Source organism: Cottoperca gobio, chromosome 9 (genome assembly GCF_900634415.1).
Source record: "Cottoperca gobio chromosome 9, fCotGob3.1, whole genome shotgun sequence".
Taxonomy (NCBI): Eukaryota; Metazoa; Chordata; class Actinopteri; order Perciformes; family Bovichtidae; genus Cottoperca; species Cottoperca gobio.
Window position 1 is genome coordinate 20,442,207 of NC_041363.1, and position 27,593 is coordinate 20,469,799.

The 27,593-nt window shown below is 39.4% G+C and overlaps 1 protein-coding gene across 2 annotated transcripts; it reads right to left on the reverse strand.

Moving 5' to 3' along the window:
• Positions 1-1,183: 1,183 nt before the first annotated feature.
• Positions 1,184-27,305, reverse strand: cabp7a (calcium binding protein 7a). Of its 2 annotated transcripts, XM_029440783.1 has the most exons (6): positions 26,848-27,305; positions 26,453-26,748; positions 7,332-7,475; positions 7,074-7,186; positions 5,318-5,468; positions 1,184-3,936 (listed from the first exon to the last, which is right to left on the reverse strand). In XM_029440783.1, exons 2-6 carry the CDS (start codon positions 26,559-26,561, stop codon positions 3,806-3,808), a joined length of 648 nt encoding a protein of 215 aa, XP_029296643.1. In that variant the 5' UTR covers positions 26,562-26,748; positions 26,848-27,305; the 3' UTR covers positions 1,184-3,805. The 2 variants fall into 2 exon arrangements, with proteins under 2 accessions (XP_029296643.1, XP_029296642.1); XM_029440782.1 differs by having other exon boundaries at positions 26,453-27,305.
• Positions 27,306-27,593: the final 288 nt, after the last annotated feature.

A 27,593-nucleotide genomic window follows, 5' to 3' on the forward strand; every position in this document is an offset into this window, starting at 1 on the left:
CTGTACATTTACCTGTTAAAGCTAGGTTCGGTAATGTATTTTTGTTATATTTATTTTTACATTTAAGGGTAGTCATTGGAAAAGTCACTTTTTTCTTTTTTCAATTGAATAATTTTTAAAATGTAGCTTACTCTTGCTGGCTTTCCCATCGTTACCTACCCAAGCGTTAATAGACAGATAGACATGTAAACACTTTGGGAGAAGCTCATTGCTTTTTACTGGTATGGCAATTAAAGAATAAAGAATTAAATTGTATAAACCTGTGAAGACTGATAAATGCTTTTGCCAAGTCTATCTACCCAAAAGATGTAGTAAGCATCATCCTATTGCAACAAAATGTTCAAAACTCTTTGTATAAATAATTCCACAATTACATCAAAGGGAGCTTAGATTTCCAGCATTCAGTACTTATTGGCTGGTTTAAACTCAGTTTTGGGACACTAACTCTCTGCCTCCTGGCAATTCAAGACACTCCTAATCTCTTCTCACCACCTACGTGCATTTTCTGCAGCTCAAACGCAGAACGTGGTGCTGTGAGCGAGAGACCGGCGCCACAACATCTCCTGGCTAAAGAGGCTGAGATGTTTCTTTTTTGAGCTGAAAAAGCAAATGTAAATGCAGTAGTATGTTTCCAGTATTTATAAGTAAATGGATTACTGCCTCACAACATGTGTCTCTTTGATTTTACTTACCTTACTGGCCATCACAGGCCACCAAGGGAGGGGCACAATGCCTCAGTCCTTGATTACTTAATGCACCTTTTGCAATTATATTGATGAGAGTCTGTATATATAACTTAGGTAGACAATTGTATGCAGAACATATAAAGCAGCTTTGTTCTAGTGAATGATGGTAGTCTCTCCCGGTCTCCTTTTAGACTGCCACAATAGAAAAGCCTGACCATCGCTAGTGGACATTAAAGATATAAGAGGCCATTTTGTTGGGATAAATGTGAAAGACGGGGTCCAAAACACTCTGCTAAGCCAAAGGGTTTCTCAAAATGGAATAAAGCAATCCATGGATTCAGCTAACCTTGTAAAATCCATCACTGTCCATGGATTTCAATCTGAAATGTCAGGATGTCAATCGATACATCCAAACTGATCCTCAGCATTTCATAGAGTCATCTCAAGCGCCCTGATTGAGGATTTGACCAATCTAAAATTATTTCACGGACACAAAACATGGTCGTTATTTTATTCATGTGAAATACCATTCCACAGACATAGAACATCGGATGGAGTCAATGAACACGTATCACATGGTCAATAAACATTTTTGCAAGATCCAAAGACAAGTATCAAAGTACAGTACAATGGAAATAGAACATTCAGTAGACTATCAATATGTTCATACAATTTCTTTCATCGGTTAAAAGAAAATAAATATTGGTTTGAACATTTTGCTCTGGTGATGAATAATAAACCCATGTTTGGTGTATGTTCATGTATATGCACAATGCCAAAGTGTCTCAAAGAATAAGGCAACAAATTATTATTATAACTTTATTCCCCATGAAAAAGTTCCCTCGGTGATGATATAATAGAAAACGAATGAGAGGGTGTAATTTGTCAGTCGGTTAAAATTCTCTTCAATCATATGTTTTATTTACTTTTCACAAAAATAGATGCATCTATGGTAAAGTAATTCAAGGCCTAAACTATACCAGAAATCGGATGAACAATCGTGACGGTGAGTTGTTGTTGTTGTTGTTGTTGTGCGCTGCAGCACATCTTAAAGTGCAAAAATGGAAACAACGGTATCTGTTAAGAAATGGGCTTTTTTTCTCTTTTTTTCTGAGTGTCTTCCCACCAGAGTTGACACTTTTGACAAACTGCCCGGGTGCATCAGATAATCATTATCCCGCCTGGCTCTGGGTGATAGGGTAGTCTAATTGTGTTGCCTCTGTGAGGTTCTGGCTCGTGTGAGATCCAAGTTTGGTGAGTTGCCAATAGAGATCCTTAAATGGGATATTCATAAGATGTGAATTATTTAGTTCTCTACTGTATTTTGCGGTCTCGTTTTTGAGGGCATTTCGAAGGGCTTTTTTTCCCCTTAGTTCTTTTACGTTTCCTGATTTAAGGTGTACTGATCAGAACATGGCGAGTACAAGTGACTGTGGTACTCGTGCGGGATTGCCGGTTTCTTCTCAAGAATTCAAATGTTACTTTCATCAGTTGTTTATTGAGCTTGCTCTCGTTATGTGGCCCAGTTCTGCTCTCACAGATCCCTCCAAAGCTTTGGTTGAAGTTGGTTTATATGTACAATACATTGATAATGACGTACCTAACCCAGATGCATGCACAACAAATCTAAACTACGCCCAATCAAATTCACGTGGTGCTTCACAGATATTTATGTTTTATTGCAACAGTTTACACCATTTGGCCCCTGTCAAACTTCAATGCACTGGGCAGCTTCTGACACACATGTTCCCACTCATCTGTCTGCATCTCACTGAATAAGAGAGTCTCTGTTGTATTGCCTAAACCCTCATTTGAAAAGTGCTATAGAAACTTTTCTGACCTCAACAGTTAATAGGTCTATTGGTGCTAACGTTTTCTAAGATTCGTGTCTGTCTAAAGCATGTGATATGTCTATTGTACATACATTTATTGCTCTATAGCAACAGATCCAGACAGAAACTAACTTAAAATAAAAGAAGAAAATACATTCCTGCACACCTGCATTACCAACCACGTCAGTTTCGATGCATATTCTTTATATGGTTGAGAGACAAACTTATCTTGCTCTATGGTGGCAGTGGGCGATGGTCTTTAGGCGCCCGGCGAGGCAAAAGGTCTACAGTTTAGCAATCCCGAAAATCATTTTTACGAGCATGTATAAAGCAGCCCTTCTTTTTCATGCAGTTGTATGCTTTGCCTTTGTTGCCACTGCTGATACCCCGCACTGCACACAATTGCTCACAGTTGTCGTTAAGTAATTGAAAACAGCTGTTACACAGTTATAATGATTAATACATTGAGAAGAACTTTTACAAATGTGTCAAGACGACTTTTTAAATCCATGCATTTCATGCATAGATGATGGTCATCCTCTGAGGCCTGCAGTGGAGTCAGAGAGAGTCGAGTGTTTACTGTATGTCCAGCCAGTTACCCGTCCATACAGACCTCAACACCTTCCTCCCGCGAGCTGTTAACCTGCTTCACCCTGCAGCCTGTGAATGAGTGAAGCTATTCACATAATCACATGCACCTCCCTGCAAATATTTGTTTCTTACTAAGCTATTGTTATACCAAAGTGGTTTTTGAACAATGTTGCACCGCATACAATATCTCCACAACTCCAGACCTTGCACATAACAACACCTTCCAGCCTCAGGAATACATTTTCTCCAATGGTGCCCACAATATTTCACAGATTTCTTTCTACTCGTTTATAATAAACGAAATGGTATACTGGACAAATACAAAACTGGACAGTCACAACACTTCTCTTTATAGCTGCCACCTAACTGAATGCAACACTGCTCAAATGCACATATCTAATGGATACTAAATGTTGTGTTACGAAGAGTGATATGTATAGTCAGCCGTCCACTTTAAACACAGCACTGTCTCTTTCTATGTGACGTCCTGTTGTCCTTGAAACCGTGTACGTTTTCAGTATGTCTCTGACACCAAGACGAGATGTCCTTAGCGAATCCAGTTGTTCTGCAGTCATTTGCCGGTTTTACAGCTGCATGATTGTCTGGTTTTTTTTTTGTTTTTTTGCTTTATGTCTTCAGTCTTTTATCTGTGAGGCAGCCTTTAGGTGGTGGTCAAGGCTGAAAATGCCGCTGCTCCTATTTCATGCCACTCCGCAGCACCTGATTGGCTGCGATGAGCATGACGCTGATGATGAAAGCGATGGCAAAGGCGCATATCAGGCTCTTGCGCACACAAGTTTGCTTGACATGCTGCGTCGGGCTTGAAGCTGGGAACAAAAGAAGAGGTGGCAGGGAAAGAGGAAACACATTACCTGAAGGTCTATTGAATCAGTTGTTATTTAACGCTTGAAAGATATCGCGATAGTAATTTCCGAATGAAAGAGCGCGTCAGAAAACCATACAATTACATGAACACAATTATAAGGGATGAACACTGACATGGAAATTTGTTTTCACACCTGCACGCTGCGTAACAGCATCTAGATTGAAATGCTGATTGCCGTTTTGGAACAACAAACAAATGGATTGGCACATGACTGGCATATTAAAGGATGTTCAAAACACCAGCGCTCCAAGAAAAGGTGCAGTGAGCTCGCAGAATTGTCTGAAGTAAGAAACAAGGCAGCTGAAGCAAAACAAAATCTGTTGTACCTTGTGTTTTGTATTTACATTGTATTTTTTGTCCAAATAGAAGATATTTCAAGCTGTTTAAAATTGATCTCGCTTTTGATGTGTCTGTATTTCCTCCAGAAGTCATTGACGTTCTCTGAGAAAAACAGCTTGTCTTAAAAAATTGTTTTTCCAACAGAAAATATTTTCTCTTTGTAAATCATTGAATGGGTTTGTAATGACTCCAATAATCATTACACTTACATATTAGATAAATGACCACATAAAAAGCAAAGCTTCCTCAATTGCAGCTCTGTGAAACTAACCATTAAAGGAAATGTTCACCCTTTGATGCAGCAATTTGCCATCTTCTGTAAATTCCAGTTATTTCCGAAGAGGTGTAATTTACCTTTTCTAGTTTGGACATTTTCCGTACACCTGACACTACTTCTACTTCAGTCAGGGATTTCCTGCCTTCCTGACAACGACTTTTAAATAAGGGGTTCTTCGTGCAGCCTCTGTGTAGGCGGATAGAGCTTTAGCGATAGTGAAGTTACATGTTTACGGGTGAGGAGAATGCAGGAGAGGAGAGGACTAAATGCCATTTGCTGTGCACAGTTGCTCAAATTACAAAACAGATGCCTAAGAGGGCACAGCATTTCACACGCTGCTGATGAGTGGTTGGAGTACATTATGATTATCGAGAATGCTGATGGAAGAAATCTGTTTTGAAAGACAATAATATTAAAATATTGTGTGGTGAGAGACAATTGATGTCTGTTCCACTATGGTTAGAAACGCTGTACTCAACACAGTGTGACTGAGGAGTGTTGATCAGGTTTGCTCAGCCATCATCGCATAATTTTGTAGGACACAGGATTGTTTGGACTCCATGAGGAGTGGCGTCCTAGTAGCCTGGTGGTTAAAACACATGCAACACCCGGGGTTTTTTTTTTCCAGCTGAGACCTTTTGTTGCAATATATCACCAGATAAACACGAACGGCAGAAGACTGTGAAAGTAGGAGGTTCTTCCTTACTGTCTATATCCAGATGGCACTCCCCAGGGTTCTCTATGTGGTTCTCCTCAGTCATGATGATGTTCTCGATATCTTTCATGGAAAGGTGATCGCAGAAGGTGTCGTAGAGGAGCCTCTTCAGCTCTTCCACCGTTAACTTCTGCATGTCGCACTGGAGATAGACACACATAACTGTACATTAACTTAGACACAGGCTAGTGGACACAATACACACACACACACACACACACACACACACACACACACACACACATGTACAGTATGTAGGCACACACGTAACACATAAAAAAGGAGGTGAACACAAACAGCAGAAATAGAGTGTATGTAAAAAGTTTCATGCAATGTAACGTTGATCAGTTTATGGAAATATAAAAAATTGTATTAGAAAGTATGAGTAGACACATAAAACTTTTGACTTAGTCGACATCCAATCCAAAAACAAGTTCAAGATAATGACATTAATAACTTGTGATATTGAGAAAAAAATATTTTAGCTTCCGTTCAAACACTCAACTTTATTATTTATTATTTGTTCACTTATAATGTTGATGTTAAAAATGCTATAATTGGATAACCTTTAATATAGGATCACTAATATGATTTAAGTAGTGCACCACGCTATAAAAATATTCCATAAGTAACAGTCCTGTATATTATATAATTGGATTATACTGTGATTACCAATGCATTAATGTATGAGCATATTTTTGCATGAGCAGTTGGTAAGTGCAGATCATTTTGACTTCTTTACATACTGTTTGTTAGTTTAATCTAATAGCAATCCATTGTATTTTATAAGTCATATGTTTTCTATCTTAAATCAGATTCTACAAAGTAACTATAGCAGTTAGATAAATTCAGTGGAGTAAAAAAATAAAATGTGGCTCCGTAGTATAAAGTAGGTGAATGAAAATAATTAAGTAGAGTAGTTCAAATTTCATTTCTGAGTAAATGTACTTTTTTTCTTTTCGCCACTGGCATTATGTAAAATTTGAGTTAGATTCTGTGAATGATTAATACCAAAACTAACAACAAAATCCCTGCAACAACCCCGGATGTGTGCCTGTTTGGAAAGCTCATCAATGTCATTTATCTTCTCCTAAACTTGATGACCGGGGGCTCTGTGTGATCAATTCAGTGGCACATACTTGATGCTACAGTTCTGTTTTACAACGTTATGTGAGGCTATACAGACTTTGCAATAGCTCCCGGTTTTCTCCCAGCAGGTGTCTTTGGTTAAGATTCTTTTTGGGTACACTGACAGCAGCAACAATTCCCACAGATCCCCTCTCTTTCACCCTCGAATTTGGAGCCTCATTTTTGACAGCCACTCTGGCGCTGTTATCACGTCAGTACAGAATAGACGGCTTAGACACAAGCTCCATCCCATTAATTCCATCCCATTGTCAAAGTGAGCAGTTGATTATCTAATGAGGTGTCTCTAAATAAATTAATATCTATTTTACATAAAAATTGACTTTAATGTTCTAAGTAATAAGACTGTAGCCACACACAGAGGCGGAGATATTAACTCAAAGTCTTGATGCAGTTCTTAAGGGAATCCTCTCCCAGATTAAAATCATCCCATTAATAACAATCCAGTGGATGTGGCAATTAAAACTGGTTTTCCTTTTAAAGTCGTATATTGGCAGAGTCTAAATGTCTAAATGTTTCTGCACTTGGAGGTTTGCTAGAGCTGCGACTCTGCTGTCGATCGTCCTAATAGGCACAAAATGAGTGACTGAATAAAGAGCACCTTCCAAAAAACGGAGTCAAAGTCAGTGCCGTTGAACTTATCTGGCAACCCAGCTGCCGTCAGCTTTGGGCCCAGAAGAGTGACAAACTCCTCAAAGTCCACCTGGCCATCGCCTGCGGAAAAGAGGAACAGTTGGTGTTTATTGTCGCTGGTGTTACTGCCTACTACAGTCCAGATTTGTGGGTAAAAAGAGAACAAAGCTTCTGTGCTTTGTGACTTCAGATAATAAAAGAAATCCAAATTGTGTGTTTGCCTCACCGTCCATGTCCAGTCTCTGAATGATGACTTCCAGCTCCACCTCGTTTGGCATGTAGCCCAGGGAGCGCATGGCCATCCCCAGCTCCTGCTTTGAGATGAATCCATTCCCATCGCGGTCAAACACTTTGAAGGCCTCGCGGATCTCTGCAGGGAAGACACACAAACACACACACACACACACACACACCACACACACCACACACACACACACACACACACACACACACACACACACACACACACACACACACACACACACACACACACACACACACAGACATGAGCTTACGGCAGAGCAGGATATGAAAGTGGGAAATGTTCCACGCACCGAAGACACATTTGCTATGAGTCATAGTTATATGAGGGTTGGCAGCTCAGGAGAACAAATTCCATCAGTAAAATGACAAAAAAAGAACCAAGATAAAATAGATATCCTTGAACAAAGAGCTGACATTAGGACACATTGTTATCATTGTAAAGGGCTCTCTGCTCTCCTTGTTCAAATGTAACCTATTAAGTCTTGTTCTCTTGGCTGCCAAAATGTTAAAAGCTTTAATGCTAAAAATAACACAAATATGTTCTGCTGTAATACCAGGTGGGAAAAGTGTAACATTCTGGTGTTTGCATTTCCTAGATACCCATTTGTACTATCATTTCTTAGAAAGGAAGACAATGAATGACAAAAAGGTTAGAATATTATACCCACTATGTGTAGAGTTGACTTTAGAATCTAATTTTAAAGGACTACAGTGATCATACTATACTGCACAACATGTACAATGAAATAGTAACTATAAATACTATAAAATAATAAATAAAAAAGGTATATATATAAGAATACATGATGAAGAATAGTCTACGATTTCCTCTGGTAGGAAAATAAATTATTTTATAAATCTGTCATTTCTATATGCTGTTGATTTTTGCTGCTGCTCATTATCAGTTAAAGGGGTACTCCAGAGCTTTCTAGTCATGAAGAGTACTACTGTGAAAGCCAAGCCCCCGGGTACAGCGCCGGGCTTTGAAGCCAATTTGACGAACCAAACAGTTTAATTACAATTTCCAGGTCTGTCATGTGATGTCATTGGGCCCAAAAAAAACATTTTTTCCTATAGACTTATAATGAGTTTAGATTTTTGTTTTTTTGTTGGTAAGTCAACCAGTACGAACACTTGAAGAGCCCTTATTTAAATCATTAAGTCTTAAAATTGTAAAATGTACTAATAGCCGAATCCAGAGTAAATGTCCTTCCTCCGTTCAAGTGATTGAGCCTGAGATCAAACTGGGAGGAGGTGTAAAAAGGCTTCTCAACCTTACGACAAACTAGCTTGACTCATACTAAGAACTTAAATGTGTCTAAAGCACTAACAATATCTCCCCCTACTGCACTGGTGTTGACCATTTGCCCATGTCTCTTGTGACTCCCCAGACTTCATGGAAGTGCAATACTAAACCACTGGAGTTAATTCGATAATGGAAAACCTATGTGCTTCACGTTATTGGAGGCAGTAACAGCAGTTGGTTTGAGATAAACAGAAGAAAAACAAGAGGGCCACTGTACCCAAGTAAACAAAGAAAACTGCCACAGAAACTCAAACCACAGCAAAATAAAATCCAATAAAAAGACGTCACAGAACTGGACACAGTTTGAACTCACAGTTAAAACAGAGTTAACACTGAGCCACAATCACTACAGGAAATCTTCGAGCAGTTAATGCGTCAGTTCAGCCCCACTGCATATTTCCCCTCGTCTTCTGCTTGTTTACTTTTCATGAGGGACGGAATTTCTTAATTTACCTGCACTAACATCCACAACCGAGTCACCTACAATTTGAGACTTGTCACATCTTCGTGTCACATGCCTGATTAGCGCACAAAAGAGCAGAGCCAGAGATGAATCTTAAGATGCGGATGATGCACGGAGTAAATCTTCAGAAAATCACAGACCATAAAATGCTTCATTAAATAGTCATGGAAGAGTCAGAGTGATATGGTTCAGGGAAATGCGGTATTTTCCAGCAGTCTGATAGATAATTATACATTAGGTCATAGTAAAGATAAGATTTTAAATGAAAACAATGTAGAGTGGGTTTTGAATGAATAATAGAAAAATAAATTAGCTGAATGCTGGTGCTAAATAATGCACCATGTGTCTCTGTTAGTCAATCAACTGACAATAACAACCTTATAGGTGGGCCAAATTAAATTATACATTTGAATTTAAATGACTTGCACTTCTCAGTTTACAGGCATTTAGCTGTTAGTTAGCTGTAAGTCACATAAGTGTAATACTAAACAATCTTTATCAATCGACTGGAAAGTCTTGTAAATAGGAAATTTCCGCTCCGGTGATTTACCGCAGCATCAGAGCGGCGATGAATGGCCGAGCCCCGGGGCCGAAATCAGCAGCATGACAGCCTGAGGCAAATATTTTGGATGGAGAAAAAAAACATAAAATACCAATAATGGCAGAAAACCGTGTGTGTCATTCTGAGTATAATGTGCTAGCAGGGCTTCAGGAAATAGTTTGTTGTAATCAAGTACACAGAATAGAAACCGTGCCACGGGGATAGGGCTACTTGGCAATCATGTTTTACAATTGATCACACCTGGGCATGCAATTTATAAAACCCAGCAGAGTGACATTCGCAACAGCTATTTTTCACATTGCTTTTCCCTACAAAATGTCTCACTGGAGATATCGTTTGAATCATTGAGAGCCTCCAGCTGTGGGTATTTTTTCCATCCCTGGATATGATCTTACTGTTTATAGAAAAACAATACCTCAGTATCCACCTGAGGTCCCAGAACCATATGTTTACTTTAGAAAGAGGGGCTTTCCAGCATTCCCTGAAAAATAACATGTTTCCGCCGCACAGGAGGCAAACACTCTAAAATAAGGTGCCAAAACAGTTTTAGGAAATACTCCGTCTCCCCTGAAAGCTTTATTTATTGATCATAGGCCAAGGTGAGCAAAACATCCCGACTGGTTAGTGGTTTATAGTATATTTGATATAAAAATGTTGTATTGTGTTGTAATGAAATACAAGCACAATTTATTGAGGGAGGGTTTTATACTCTGTCACAAACCATTTACAGAATATAAATGCCTTAGTGCTGCAAATATTATGAATGGCTTATCATGTCCAGTGAGATATACAACCGTAAAGCTGTAATGAGTAAAACTATTATAACTATATTATTAACACCACTTGAAATCAGGACAGAGTATAACTAGAATGTATTGACAAATCTCTGAAGTAAAGCAAAACATACATAATCCCCCAGTCCAATTCATTCAAAGAGTCTGACTAATCATCCTCTAAAATAATTCATTTCTCTTTGTGACCACACGACATCCAGACAGAGTGATATCTCTTTGGGAGTTTATAGATCTTAATTGTCCTCCGGAGAGACAACTAAATTCTCCCATTTTCAATTTACTTTGTGAGCCCACGATGGACTAAATCTACATGTATCCCCCGACAGTGATTCTATTGTAATTGAGAAACTGCCTCTGTCAGAATCAAACATGTTCTCCCTCCCTGACTGTGAATAAATGTTCTGGCAATAAAACTGAATAGCTCTGATGTTGGTGTAGGCCTGCACAGATGACCTGAATTATCCTGTCCAATCATAGAGAGGCAGTTGGCAAAATTTAACCACCGCTTAGTCATGTAGCCTTGAAATAAATGGATCTAAATAAGAGGCTCACATAATTAAAGCAGCAGTGGGTCAGTAACTACAATCCACTTTCATGTTCCCAAACCAAATCCTTGAGGTAAAATAATTAGAAAGCAGTGGATATAATTATTTTTGCTGGCCACAATGACAGGTTATTAGATTTTCTGTTTCACATTACAAGGCTTAAACAATTCCTGTTGGATATACCATAATACAAATGATATGATCTAAGTCGAGATTGTTTTCATTAAACTGATTGTCATTATTTTAATGAAAAATGTTCCCACAGCCCAAGTTGACATCATCAAATTGCTTGTTTTGTCCGAACATTTCAAAGCCCTAGGATAATCAATCTAATAATCATTTAATACAAAAAGAAATTTAAAAATCCTCACATTTGAGAGGCTGAAACCTAATTAAAATGAATTTAATAATGATTTAAATGATGTTGCTCATCAAAATGGTTGATTCAATTTCAGTTCAGTCCCAATCAATTATTGACTAGTTGTTTCAGCATCATTATGGTCTTGTTTTAACTTTGTTTTTGTTTTTTTGGCATCTTTTGGTTTCTGGCTACTTGTCTAACATTCAATCTCAACTATGAATCCTAAAGGCTGTAATGTGTCTCTTGTTGTGCTGGTACGGTAGCGTACAATGAGGTTTTGGACCTTTATTCCTTAAATCAGCTGCTGCAGCTGAAAACTGAGTTGATGAGAGCCGAGGGAATCAACCAAAACAGTTTAGTAACAGTGCAAAGATGCTCAGGGCACTGTGTCTTTTTAAATCAAATTTGTCTTGGAAAAAGCAAACTTTTAATTATCATCATTGAAACAGTTTAGATGTGATACGTTTTTTGTAAAATTGTAAAATGAATGTGTTGCCATACGGCAACTACTGTATATGCTAAAATGGAAGTGATCTACAACCTATTGGACTGTATACTAACATAGGACAAGGGTTATGCTACACCTTTTTTTTACATTTAAAAGGTTAAAAAATGTTTGATCTGGATTATAAATTGCACCACTGGTTGTCCTTCGGGGGGGAAAGAGGGTGCACCAGCCATGTGCCACCTCCAGTCAGAAAGGACAACACAGACCACTGCAAGAGCAGTTTCTCCAAGTGTGCCATGCTCCTTTTGCTTCTTCGACTTCCAACAAGGGCTGAAATGAGTGTCACCATTTAATTCTTTCCCTCAATTACTGCAGATCTCATATTGCTTCAGTCCTCTTAATTATCTAATCTCAGTCAACTTTTAGCTTCAATTACATTTTACATTGTTACCTTTTATTAATCCGATTTTTATTTTATTTTTAGAAGCTGCTGTTGTTGCATCTGCTTCGGTCTCGAAGACCCGGGCTCCACTGGGGAGATGTGAATATTTTTGTTGAAAGCATGTGGTGTTTGCTTTGATGTAGAGAGGTGCTTGTTGGCCTTCAAAAGATGCGATGCAATGCGGTCCCCTGTGGTGTGATCTGACAGGATGAAAAGCCCAAGTTAAGGTTGTGAGCCAAGCATCTGAAGCTGAACTCCCACAAGAGAAAGGTGCAGTGTGTACTCCCATCACACTGCTCACCCAATACACTGCTATATATCAATGAAGTGCATTCCTTGCTGCAGCACAAAGACGCGGAACAGTCTGTGAACTCTACGCAGCACTAGACAAAGCCAGAAATCACTCGGAAATGGAGCTGATTCATGCAGACAAATAGAAAATGCTTGGATTCATGACGAGGGTGAAGCATCAATGACAAAGGGTATAACATCCACTTTCTATGCAGTGTTTTCTATTAGACTCTAGAGCAGTGGTTCTCAACCTTTTTTGGGCCAGCGCCCCCCTATCCATTATCCAGGTCCCTTACCGCAACCTGAATTTTAATGTTGATTATTATTCTTAGTATTTATTATTTATATATTGATTAGAATAATTTAGTATTTCAATTCTTATAATATTTTTCTTATTATTAGGCTGCTATATTATATTATTATAAAAACCTTTTGAAGTTACATAGTAAAATTTCAAAATAATAATCAATATTATATTATTAAACAAATGTTTTGTTGTTTTTACCTTCAATTGCCCTGATACGCCATGTACAAAGCCATTTTATTCAGGAGTGTTAAACAAATGCAACGGTAAGAAGTTTGAGATTCAAACTTTAATCGGTTGGAACTCTTAAGAGTGCAAATTGTTTGGCAGTTCTGAGGCTGCTGTGTTTAACACCAGTTACAGTTTGGATGTCTGACTCGTTTCTGATTGGCTGCAGTCTATATATATTTAGTTTATTTAATAAAAGAGCACCTGTTCAATTTTTCACATTCAACGCAAAGCAACGCAGTAAACACGGAAATGTGCACATAAAATAGATAAAAACATAAGTGTTTAGTTTATTTAATAAAAGAGCACCTGTTCAATGTGAAAAGTGACTTGTGATTTGGCGCTATATATATTGCTTTGCACATTTATCACATTCTCTCCGTTTCGTGAACACCTCCAGTCAGACACAGAGCGGAGGAAAGGAGAGGAGAAAACTACAAAGTGCAAAAAAAGTCACAAATCCAACACTTTAATGATAAATGGAGCGACATTGACCCCAACGTTCAGAAGCTCAGGCGAGCATATCTGCGGTTTTTAAACACACACAGCCTGAATCAGCAGCAGTGATGCTGGTGTTAGCTCTGCTGCTACAAGCAGCCAGAGTGCAGCTCGTCTGCTGCTGGTCCAAGTCCCGACCAGAGCGTTAGTGTTTTAAGATTAATTCAGATTAGTTTTTATTCATGGTGTATCCTTTGAATAACATTAATGCTTTCGAGCAGTGGCGGCGCTTGTTTTTCTTTATTGCTCAGCAAAATAAAAATAAAAGTCCAAAAACACACAACGTTAACTTTATCCAAACGCACTCGTCCTTTCAGCTCGTGCAGTTTGGCATGTTTCCTGCTGTAATGACGCTCGAGAGCCTTTTTCACAGTGGTGAGCCGTCAGGGCCAGCAAGGCCTTCTCTGCTGGGCTAAACATCATCAGAATATAAATTTAAATTAAATTATTCCCCATAGTCTAGAGGGCTGGCCTTTATGTTAGAGCTTTTATCCAATCATATTTCAGCCATCATGTGTTGCCAGGGTCCAAGAAATCTGCCCTGAGGCCTTCAGAATCAATAGTGCGGGCGCCTGTCGCTTAAAGTGAACGGAGACAAAACTGTGGCGTTAACGAATCAGATTTCGAGTTGGGGACACTGGGGCCAGCTAGCAGGTGTACGATAACGTCAGCACGTCCACGTCTTTTGATTGGATATGCACTATTGAGAGGCAGAGCTATGCAGAGCTAGCAAACCTTGAACGAGCTAATGTGTAGATTTCTACAACCCCGACGCTAGCGAGCCTATCACAGCCGGGAAAAGGGTTTGTCCGCCACTTTCAAATCACTAACTACGAGCGGTACCCCCGGCTCACAGCCTCCGAGAGGCACTGCACATTGTACTGCTGGGAATGCCTGCTATTTACAACTAAATGTTTCGGAAATATTAATATAACTCTGTTGTACTTGACTATGTTAAGGTGATGCAACGCCCGGTTATACTGCGTTTCTGTCTAAATGTATAGTTTCTATAGCCATGGCGTCATAATGATGGTATTAAGAGGGGGAATAATTCAGGTAGGACTGTGTAGGACATCACTGAATGCTTAGGTGTGAAATGCACGGCCCGTTTCAGACCACAGACCACCTAACTCCCCAAATATCCAAAAACAGTAGGCCTGCTTACCACTCCAACAATATATTACAAATGACAGCCTAATGACAACTTTATGCGACCTTCTCTGTATCGCTCATTCACACATTAAATCAACAATACAAATACAACTACGGATTCTACAAGCATTTCGTTCATATGCGATTTAAACTGTGAATGATGAGATGTTTTACACATCATATGAAACGTAGACTACATTTATTACTGAGTTTATGTCCAAACAGAGCCGCAACTTACCCACAGCAAGATCGTTTGTTCCTGAGAGATACGCAAAATGTAAACTGTGAGGGCGACTTCGTCATGTGTTTCTTAAATTCATCATGTTTACTCTCAAAAGATCCTAAGGTTTCCCAAAGTAATCCTTGTGTTTACTCTCAAAATATCGCTTGAGTTTGCGGGTTTCATAGCCTCGTTCGTCAACGACTCGTAGCACAAAACACAGTGTGGATTGGGATCCTCTTCATCTCCAGTGCAAAAAAATCCAAATTTGATGTAGTCACTGTGATATCTTCTCTTCACTTTAAGACCCTGTTACACATATCCGTATGACAGAAACGTATGCCGGCACATACGAAATATCGGCAACAGGTTGATATAAATTAAGGGTAAGTTGTGATTGTTTGAAGGACACAGACGTTACGCCGAACACGACAGACATACACAGCTCCGTATGGCAGAAACATGCCGACGTATATGAAAATTAGCTCAAAATGTGTCAGAGTCCAAATACGTCCAACTTTTCCACAGCGGTGTTGTAGCTGACGTATACATAACAAATACATAACAAATTATTATACGTATGTCAAACATTGATAGCGTATCACTTACTTATTTAAAACGTATCAGAGCGTCTGGACAACGGAGCTGGAAAAGTGCCATCTGGTTCATGTCATGCTGATGCTGGAGAACGGCTAACATGCTGAACGCTAGCTGTACTGTAGAAACACGTTTAATAAGTTACTCCGTCGTCAGGCATAATCTTAACATAGGGTAGGAATAGGTTATCCACTCGTTATCAATACATTGGCTGTAGGATTCACCGTCAGCCGACGTAACCTATATCTAACGTACCTCTAACGTAGTCACGTAGGTATTCACGTAGGTATTTACGTATTATATTTACGTAGGTAAGTATTCACGTACTGTATTTCCGTAGGTAAATATTCACCTACGTATTCCGTATTCACGTATGTCTAACGTAACGTCTGCATATCTTATGAAGCACACGTCGAGTACGTCCAGTAATTTTGAACATGCTCAAAACATCAGCGTTCAACAACGCACCCCAGCGTAACACAGTGAGCTCTTAACGAATACTACTTATATCTTACCTTATATCAACGTAAACCAGCGTGTTGCCGATATTTTGTATACGTCATATTTGTGTATATCTTATACATTCGTTGGGCATTCGTTTGATACATTTTGTATTAGGAAGTGATGCTCTATCAAGAGTGTATTGCGGGTAGAAATTCAAGTTTTTTGTTTTTTTCTTGCCTTGCGCATTCAAATTCCCTCATTCGCTCTGTTTCGCTCCCACACACACCTCTACAGTCAGAGACAGAGCGGCGGAAAGGAGAGGAGTGAACTACGCACCAGCCCCCCGTCGCAGAATTTTTAATACAGGGAGATCACATGGACCTGGTCATTTTAAGTAGTAGTGTGGGCACCCCTGCTCTAGTCTATTCTAGTATTTTTTAAACAGTTTGAGAAACACTTTAAACTTATAATATATTAATTTCAAATGTGACATTTTACCAATATACTCACGGAGCACCAGTGGTCCGTGGACTACTCTTTGAGAAACACTGCTCTAGAGGATATAGTGTAAAGATTTTAAGAATTTTGCTGCATACATATAATGAAGAAAAAAGAAAACATTATTAAAAAAATGGGAAAAATGTCCTCACAGAACAGAAACGCACCACATGGGAAATATTTACTTGGATTTTCGAGGCATGCCTGGAGCAAAGCTTTACCCCTTTTCAGGCTAAATTTAGAATCAGTAAAAACTTTTGCTAATTACACGCAGTGCACTTTGAGCTAAACAGGGTAAAGCCTGAGCTTTTGTAGCAGTGAAGTGTCCGTGAATGTAATCCGGAGCCTGTTTTTCGGAGCTAGAAATCCTTTTTGCCTCAGTCAGACCTGCATCTGCTTAGGGCTGCTTTGGATCGGTAATTGCAGCACACCCACTCTTTATGTAAGACCTTATCAGTGTGAGAAAAACATTGCTTTGCTGTGGGTGTGTGAGTGTATGTGTGAACTGCCGGCAACTATTTTTAAACACCCATAGCAACCTTAATCCATCTTTAGCTAGATATGGGCCGATATGGGCTACCGGAAGATTTTAATATTACCATAACAGGCTTCTAATAAGGCTCTGGAGTGTTCAAGAGGGGTAAATGGCAGAGTGTAAGTCGTCTATGTCTTAATGGAAAATCCCATCTCTGGGTTTGGCTAGAATTCCTTGCATTATGAAATTTGAAGCACTCTAACCTCGCCAAAGCAACGCTGATAGGACCACAGGGAGAAAGATGGAAAGGTTGAGGTGCTTCATCCTCAATAAGAAAAAATCTCCCGGGCAACTTCTTAAACCCCACTTGACCTTGAACAATTGAAGTCAGTGAAAGGCCGTGAAATTCTAGCCCGTCTCTGTTGCTTTATTCTGGTTTTCTTTTCCAGCAGTAAGGGAGAATCATTGATCTGTCTCCATTTTTTTCCGTCCCTCGCTCTTATGTTTTCAAAGCTGCAAGTTCTCATCACAGCCGATACCAAGCTGAGCTGGGGCCAATATCCACAAGGCAAAAGAAGCACCTCAAACAAAGGTCAGATGTGAACACTCAAAAGCCTCCGCTCTGCATTACAGCTTATCCAACACTCCCTCATCAGTTCCACCACATTAACGTTACGCGCTCGCTTACAGATTCCTATTTTCTATCGCTGGATTTTGTTATTGTCTGGTGTAGACTTTGCAGTATTGTTCATCAAAGCGAGGCAATATTTCCATGGGGAAAAAAAGCTCTCCACCTTCCCGAACTCATCACAGTTAATTTCACAGGTAATAAAGTCTGGATCCACTTCCGCATGGCAATTGATCAAAATGGGAATGACTTAACTTTAACCTATGCGACAGACTTAATAACAGCACTTCATGATATTCTCCGCTATTCTGCACCATCTGGCAAGGTAAAATGTCATGCCAGATTACAGTAACTGATTAACTGAGAATTTATACCAGACTGTGGTTGTTGGCGTGATCTGGACGTCAGAGAAATTAAATTAAGTGGCCATTATTGAAAAGAAAATATCAAACAGCCTTTACAAACCCTTTTAGCAGATTTTCTGTTTCATAGTGTGCACCTATTTTAAAAAATGCAGTTTTTATATTAAAGCAACAGTTTAACATTTTGGTAATATGCTTGTTCTCGTTCTGGCAGAGTTGGATGAGAAGATTGACACCACTCTCTTATCTGTAAATATTATGCTAACGCCGGCAGTCAGCTAGCTAAGCTTAGCACACACACGAGAAACAGGGAGGAACAACTAGTCTGGCTCTGTCTAATAGTAACCAAATCTGACAACCAGCACTTCTTGAGCTCATCAATTAACACGCGAAATCTGCTTTGTTTAACCAACCAGTCCAGGCAGCACAGTTAACTTAACTAACAGCTAACTAGCTGACGGCGGCTACTGTTAGCAGCAGTTAGCGGTGAGTGTTACTTACAAGTTAAGCTTTCTGTCCATTAGGAAACTCCATACAGTATATCAATATATATCATGTAACATAAACAAATATTTTGAAGCTGTTATTTTAAGATAAAATAATAAGATAGTGTTGCTTTAATTCTACTCTAGAAATTGTATATTTCCCCAAATGTCAACCCTTTGCTTTTTTAGTTCTTCTAACTTAATGAAAAATAGCTATTTCAGTAGTTATTTCGAGAAATACATTGATTTTACATTTAGCTTTAGCTGATAATATCATCACAAACTCTTACAACAATTCCAAAAAACTACATTTCTTTTTCCATACCCTTCAGAGGCAGTTTCACTAGAAAGATACAACCTGTGAGCTGGGTCACTTCACCCTCCTCACACTTATCACCGTTCATGTCAAGTAGAGCTTTTTCATATGCCGCCCGTCTTATCCAGGCAGGTGAGACAACAGAGAGAACCATTTTGAAATCCATTCCCGACTGTATGTCTGTTTGGCAGATTATGTAAGAACACCCTCCATCATGCAGGTACAGCAGGCACAGTTGAGGATTGAGCGGAGTGACGGGAAGATGTACAAAGTGAGATTTATTATTCTCAGCCTGATTATATTCGAGCAGGGTGCTTTCATGGGTGTCCCGAGCATATCTGTAATGTCATGAACCACATCCTTTTCCAAAATGGATGAAGTTAATCTTCCTGTCTTGATTGTGTCTCCTTTCTTCACCAAGGTGTGTACACTGTTTTTTCTTTTGTGGTTTTTTATGATGATCTGGCACTTAAACAGAACAAGCCGATATTTCACTACAGATCCATCACCGTCCCTCTACACACATGCAGCATTATGTCACCATCCTGCTTCAGTGTTTTATAGAATAAAAAGTCACAAATCCAGTCAAATTGCCATAATGAACTCCAAATAAGTTGCAGGCTTTACAGGAATTTAACTTTGGAGTCATTTAACAATTGCATCAGTCAGTGCAGTTGATGCTGCATGTCTTTCTTCTTTGTTAATCATTAACAAAAGCCGTCTAAGTTGTGAACTGATGTTTGACAGACTTGTAGCTTTGTCAAAAGGATTTGAAAGGCAAAAAGTGGAAATTCAATGACAGAAGAAAAACACTTCATTTATTTGCTTAATTAATTGTATTGTTTCAATGTTATTTCAGAGAGATATTTTTTATTTCTGTAGGAGGATAGGAAAATCTTCCGTTAATGCAAGAGGAAACAAACTAACTGTTTAAGGGTAAAACGAGGTGGGTTTTTTCGTAAGAGAACAATAATTGTACTAATTCTGTCTTCCTGGAACAGAGCCTTTCTAACAGCATTCAATAGCTGAAGTGAACAGGAGAGCAAAATAAGTGTTGGTAAACACATCTGGATCGTTTGCACACTCCACACTCGTGAAAATGAGCCAGCATATCCAAACCGTGTTAGCAGCATATGTTTTAAAATGGTCGCCGTTGACCCCTTGGAAGTTCACCCCCACAACGCCCATGGATTCTGAACCAGCAATACGTTATGTGCATAATTTCTGTCTTGCCAAGCAGATGCCAGTGTCTTTATATATCTTCATTTGTATTCATGTAAGTATTTCCAAAGGAATTGAAGTCAACCCTCCACCTCAGGGCAAATAAATGAGTCAATGTTTTCTGCTGCAGCTACAGTAGGAGTCGAGCAGCAACATCAAGATCGCCTCACAGGCAATTTATGCCATTAGAAACGAAGTGATGTCAGTGTTTTTTTAAGCAGCTTTCAGTCAAAGCGATTTGCAAAGTCTCAAAAAGTCTGCCAATGGAAAAAAAAATAGTGAAAATGAAGCCCCATTAGCATGTTATATTTGTTATTACTTAAAGCAAACTACTTTCAAAAGCACAACACAGTGGAAGAAAATATTCTTAAATACTATTTTACTACTCAAGGAAAACACCTCCCAAATTAGTCCAGTCCACAAGCCAAGAGCACTGACTTTCAGAGTTTCATTATCCAAGCATACAGACTTTACCTATTTAAGTTTCACTCCTTTCTGGAAGGTTTAAAATTCAACCTAACATTTCTGCCACCACCAAGTTTTTTTACAATGACACAATTTAAACTATCCCTGAGCTGTGATCAAGTCATAGGCTAACTTACATAATTTAGTAAAAATGCATTTGTTTAGGAGTATCGCTTTGGTGGACTGATTTCATTCATTTATGGCCAATTGTATCATGATGTTGTGAAGTAGATATGTTTACCATGTTCATCATCTAAGTTTAGTGTGTTAGCATGCTAATTGAACCATGGCTAGGTAGCCTACCGCACTTCGAATGCAGACTGGCCAATCATAGCGAAGCATTGGCCAGCTCCGACCAGGGTCCGACATCTATACAACTCTGCTCCATAGACTCTCGTGCAATTGTTTAGATTGTCTTCATTTTCATGCTGGTTTGGTGAATTTCAAGTTAGTCATGGTGAACAGTTGTGCTTGAGGCATGTGTAATAGTGATACTCGTTACCCAGAGAGTTTGGAAAGAGATACGTTTTGTTACACTTAATGTTACACGTCTACGTAAAAACCTTACTTAAAACATTAGCGCATTAGCACTTCTTTGTTGCTAGCTACTGAAGATATGCTCAATGTATACAAATTCTACTTTTTGCATTTTAATGATTGTAAAAGTTAACAACTATCTACGCTGCTTTACAAGAACAGTGTTGCTCCTTTATTTCATGTCTTGTATTTACACTGTGATCTGTAGGCTTTAACGTTCGCTTCTATTTTTATATTTATACTCGTCACTTTGACACCCAAGATACATCCTTCACAAGCATTTTGTAGACCCTGTAGAAGCTGTCTGCTTCTCTCTGAAATCGCTTTTTCATCTTTGCAAAGATTTGATAATATTTGGTCAGTGCAGTAGTGTGGGCTTCATGGTAGCTCCGACAATGTAGCAGCCGGGGGCCTGGGCTTAGCAAAGGGTCAATTAGTGCTAAATGAAGTACAGCTGAGGCTGATGGGAATGTTTTCAGGTATTTGATTGTAAACCAAGTTACTGTACACCTCAACATTTTTACCTGCCTACAAACCTTGCAATTGTCTCTATCGAAGGGAATGAAATAGAGTAACACGGTGAATGAGATGAGGCAGACCTTCCCATCAATGCTTATATCACAAAGTAAATGACATAATGTAAACACAGTTTCTATCCAGGGTTATGCGTCAGTGACTTTGGTTCCATTATTGCAATCACTTCCTGTTGGCAACATCTCCGCTTCCTGTCTCTGGGGGGAGTGACAACCCAATCTGTGTTTTAACTGGAGACAGCCTCCTCGCTCGCCATGAGTGTGAACAAATGGAGAGATAATTTTGTAGGCGGCGTTGATTTCGATTACCGCAGACAGTCACTCGGTGAGTTTAAAATGCTCCTTGAGAGATTTGTCGCTGCTGGAGCTCTGTCACAGTGGCTCGGGAAACACTTTCATGTTTCCTTGACAGTGATTAAGAAAAGGCTTTCCCGCCCAACAAACAAACTGAAACTGGGACTGAGGGAAAAACAACTGTTGATGGATATGAAACTATAATTTTGATGTACTTTAGCATTTAGATTTGAAGAAAATGTGATCTGCAGAAAAAGGGTTCTTGTTTCAAATACAACACAATGTCCCTCCCTCTCTCTTACTGTGCTGCATCTGTAGAGTAATAGTTGCAAGTGTATTAAATGACAGTAATTTGTGTTGTTTGTATTGACAATTTGACACCAAACAGAATAATGAGCATATACCGTTACAATATTTAGCTTTTTGTTATGAATTCATTTATATTGGAGGCTCCTGCTACTTCTTAATACATTATTATGTTCACGTTTTTAAGCATAAAATTCAATTATTAGACAACAGGGAAATTATCCTTTTGTTCAGCTTTTTCCAGGAGTTTGCTTTTGTATGTCTAATGGTTTAATTTACCTTAATGCCAGAATATTATTGACTCTTTATGAATAAATTCTGTTTTCACACTTGTTCCAATTGAATACATTCTGAATAAAGGTGTTGTTTGGCTTGAGGGGAGTTTTATTCTAAATGTATTTCTTTAGACATAAGACATAGTGCATCAACAAAAAACAAACCACATAGGAATATGCATCATTCTATGTTAGTACTTACAAGTCCAAAGATAACAAAAGCTAGAAATGAAAAGGGAAAAGAGAGCCAGACCCGATTTGAACTGAAATTACACATTAACTGCACTGATCACAACCTTGTCGGAAAGATGCAAACATACTGCTCCAGCCTTATCTTTTGCTTTGTGTCTACAGGAAACTTCTGCCATCTGTTTTGAAGCTAGCTTTCAACTGTTAGGCATTGTGGAAATGGACTACTCACTTAATTGTGTGTGTGTGTGTGTGTGTGTGTGTGTGTGTGTGTGTGTGTGTGTGTGTGTGTGTGTGTGTGTGTGTGTGTGTGTGTGTGTGTGTGTGTGTTTTTAATGGTGGAGGAGGTCTAAACTATATCGAGCTCCTGTAATATGACCAACTGTTTTTTCCGTCCCTCTTGTGTAGGAGGGGAAATGGAGAATATGGAGTCCAATTCAATTTATGCTCAAATTGTCGTACATTCAGTTCCCCCCTTCTCTGCCGCAAAGTATGGTGCCATTGGTCTAATCCCTGGGGTGTCCAAGTCAGTAATTGAAAATCAAGTCCTTGGCTATGCGTGCCAATAGGGCTTGAGCTTCCTGTCCCTATACATGCACTCGCACACACATATTCACTAATGTGCAATTTCGTTTCTTGACAAAGCTCTGTCTCCCTGATAGCCAAGCTGATGTATGTGACACTTCAGACTTTCAGGCAATTCTCGTCCGTCTCTTTCAAGAGATGCGTTCGGTGACGAGACGCTTAAGCAGTGAAACGTCATTGCAGTCAAAACCTGATCGACAGAAAGATCAATGCATATTAAAATTAAGAAGTTATTGACAATTACAATATCCAGGAAATTGGGTTTACTTCCTCATTCTTTGGGAATAAACCAATTACAATTATAATTGCAACATTTTTCATACAGGGCTTGCACATTTGTGTGGAAATGACCAGAAAACATTGTTATTACATCAAATTAGGAAATATTTCTCGTGTTATATATTATATGCACTATAAATAAACATACAGTTATTATATTTTTGTCAAGTAGTCATTCAAACACAATGAAGGGTACAGTATGTCATCCTACACAGCAATGTTTCTTGGGCCGACCCCCTATTAGACCTCTGTTATAAAATTCCGACAACAAAAATGTTAATAGATCTATTTGGGATTTCAGAGAGCGCTTAACTGTCAACATCATGGAGCATATTAAATGTAATATTAAATATCCAATGTATTTAACAATGTTTTACAGCTGACCCAAAGCAGAAGTAATGGCAGACTTCTGAAACACCCTGAGTTCAAAATCATCTTTATAAGAAATGATTATAACTTTAGTGAGAATCATTAAGTATCAAGCCTATAAAATAATGTTAAGTTAGGAAGTACAAAAGTACAATAAGGATGTCAATGTTTCCTGCAATATGATATTGCTTTGGATGAAAATGCGTTACGATCTCAGGTGCTCGCTTGTAGAACTGTCCTCCATCTTTGAGCATTTGGAAATATGATGATGGTAAAGGGAGAGATGTTCCCAAAAGATTTAAAAAAAAGAGTTTTAAAGGCCCATATAATGAAGTACTTAAGCTAGTAATCAACAAACCAATCAGCCTTGTCACACTTATATTTATCCCATTTCGTGTTTTATTTGTCAGGAAAAGCTGTGAATCACAGTTACACTCTTGACACAACAACAATCATGCTGCTCTGTGTCACTGCTTTTAGTCCACCTCTTACACAACCTGTAAGACATTCTTCATGCAAGATCACTAAGGCTCTGCAACAGCTGAAGAAGTCTCTGTCGTTGCTGTTCAGGGTGCATCTCCTATTCTCTCCGCAAAGCATCCCATCGCTTCTCCAGTCTAACTGCCACTATAGGTTGAGCTGTAAAGCCCAACGGCTCACGATTGTTTCGAAACAGAGTGACTGCAGCAAGGCAGCACAAGTGGGTTTGACTAACTGATGAATGAAGTGAAATTAAGTGCTGTCTGTTTATTGCACCCCAAAGCTGACGGTAAATTAAAGAGGCAGGGTGAAGAGCAAACTGAGATTCCTCAATCGCAACAATCAAAAGCCTCTTCTGGAGTGAATAGAAAGGATGGAAATATGAGACATCCATCTTTTTTTTTCTTTTCTGTCCTGCTGCTCTGCGCAAAATACTTTTCTGTCATGCAAGGTCTCTGTACACTGGAAATCAAGTTTGACAATAAAGCGCTGAATGATGCAACGCTATAATCATGGGCAGGACATTGTGTAAAGATCACTTTTGCCACTGGTGTGTTTACCATTTTATCAAAGGCTCAGTTTGTTGGTTGACAAAGTAAAAGGAAACAGGCAATAAAGTATAAAACACAGAAGGCAAGATGGCACCTTAAAACAGCCTGGTCTATCTTACACCCATTCTTTTTTTTCTGGGTGTTCCAGGTGCTGAGTGACTTCTGAGTCAGGTGTTGTGTAAAAGGTACTGAGGCCGTTTATTGAGCACCTTTTTCTGGTAAAAAAAAAACCCAACAGTTCCCATTTGGCCTCTTCCACTCAGCTTTTCTAATTAATAACAACCTCAGCACTGAATACCATTTCCCAGACGTAGACCTCTTTATGAGTCTTTGTGAGATGAAGGAGTGTGTAGCTGTGTAATTTCAAGTGTGTGCAGCCCCAGGTAAAATGTACAGTTAATTTCTGATTCCTCCAGGAGGAATTCTGTGGCAGCATCCACTTACAAGATTTCTCACCAGAACCAGCTAGTCTGTAATTCACACTTATGCATTTTAGTCAGAGCCTAATCAGAAATACACCACTTTTATTTAAAAGCATTCCTCTCCATTTCGACACACTTTTCCGAGCCCAATGCGGCATTCACTGATCTTTTTTAATCTGCCCAGCAAAGTAGTCAAATCTGTAAAAAGTAAATACAAATTAAAACTTTTTGTTTCCCCAACAATGTGTGCATTATTAAGTTAGCAAGGACGTGAAGTGCAACGAACATATCATTCACTGGGGATATGTCGACTAACTCACAGTGTCACCGCACTGAAAACATTGCAACACAACTTAATGTCATCACACTCGCTTTGGGACTTGAACAATGTCCCTGAGGCTGCTGCATGATAATGTGCAGATGTCTCAGGTTCACATCCCAAGGCATAAATATTCTCAGGATGCTAAAAAAAACAAATTGCTCTGAATAGTTGTCATGTATCAGCATGCTTGTTGGAAGCACTGCAGTGCTGTAGAGTGCTGAATGTGTATATTGATATGATATATTGAAAGATGATTCTCAGATAACTTTTTTTAAACCGAGAGTTGTTGGATCACTAAGCAGCTGTGGTACAAAGATTTAACAGCAAACAAGATGGACTATCAAATACTTCTGGACCATCAGAAAGTATGAGTTGCCAGACTTAATGGGCCGTTAGTTACAACCAATGCATCACTGCTGTCCTCAAGAAACAACACTTTATGGCAAAAAGGGTGCAGGGATGCCTTATTTTATTACCCAAATCAGCTCCACACTCAGGGCATATGTGACCTTCTGAATGAATCCATATGTCCAATCAATGAAAGAAAATTGAAACAAGATATTTGATAATAAAGTGGTTGAGTCATTTTCACTGTCTTTCATAAATTAAGATCAGGAAAGGAAATCAATCTATATCAAGCCTGTTTTAAGCTGAACATCTGTCCTGTTCACATCTCTATTTGGATCTCTGAGCGCTGTCCAAGGTGCTGACCTGAATGAGATCCACCGCAGCAGCTGACCACAGCGGCACACACTGCCACAATATGAGACAGCTGTGAATATACACATCACTAGCCTTGAGCACCCTCAGGTACACTCGAACAGCTAACATCTCACCTTCAACTTCGTCTTCGGGCAGGTTCACCGGGGCTCTGTAGTTGAGGATGTCAGGGATTGTGCAGATCCCCCGGTACATCAACGTGGAGGTGACTGGATGCATCGGCATGACTGCGACCTTTAGGTGCCACCTGCGCCCTCGTCATACAGAAATGTCTACAGAGAGGATCCCAACTTCCCCCCACGGTCACCGAGGGAACGGAGAAGCGAGTCCATGGATGGGGGGGGGAGAGGGGTGAGGTGGGAGACAGTGGCTATCGCAGCGCGTCCGCCGAAATCTTGCCTTTGGTCAATGACTGGAGATCAGAAGAAAAAAATGTCTCACCTCATTGCAGTTTAATTATTTGCTTGAAAAATGTCCTGATTAATACACAAAGTCACACAAAAAAAACTACCTCAGGCCGAGACAATGCGCACATAAATGCACCAACATCCACCAAGACAAGCTCCACATCTGAGCTAATAAACGCGGATTATTGGTCTCTGCTGTATCAATCGATACACAGATTTATAGGATATCAAAACCCCGGTTGTTTGCGTTTTTAGTCTGCTGTGAGCAAATTCATGCATCCACTTGTTGGATACGTGCGCTAACTTGACGCACTCCGTCTTCAAGATCCACACACCTTCAAATAATCCACAAAACGACGTGCTGCACTTGATGAAGAAATCGCCTAAACAAAATCTAAACGTGTCTCTCGAAAGAATGAAAAGATGACATGTCAGCGCGATCCTCAAAAGACAATAATTGCTCGTTAGCTCTTATTTGGTCATTGGCACGGGGGCGCGTCCAGTTGTTCCATCTTCAGTGGAGGAGTGTTTTTTTCTGAAAGGAAGCTCTCTGTGTGTATCTGATATCTCCTCTTTCTCTCCCCCGTCACTCTGTCTCTCTCATACATACGTATTCATATACACACTCTGTATGTGGGTAGGCAATCGCTCCTGCATAACACACATCCTCCCTCCCCCTCTGTCTCTCTTTTTGTTCAATTTCTCTCTCCGTGCGCTTACTCACCGATATGAGACTTACACCATAAAGTGTGATTGATGATCATGTATGGAAGGTGTATGGTTTTCCTCCTACTGTGCAGAGGCTATAATAATATAAAACATTTAAATGAATCAAACGCCTTTGGCTTAA

What these genes read in the sequence shown, in the direction of transcription:
- cabp7a (XM_029440783.1), bottom strand. Translation starts at nt 26,561, where the DNA reads ATGCCGATGCATCCAGTCACCTCCACGTTGATGTACCGGGGGATCTGC. An exon ending in TCAGAGACTGGACATGGACG is followed by an intron (nt 7,187 to 7,331) that starts GTGAGGCAAACA and finishes TCTTTTCCGCAG; the next exon opens with GCGATGGCCAGGTGGACTTT. An exon ending in GTGCCATCTGGATATAGACA is followed by an intron (nt 3,937 to 5,317) that starts GTAAGGAAGAAC and finishes TTTTGTTCCCAG; the next exon opens with CTTCAAGCCCGACGCAGCAT.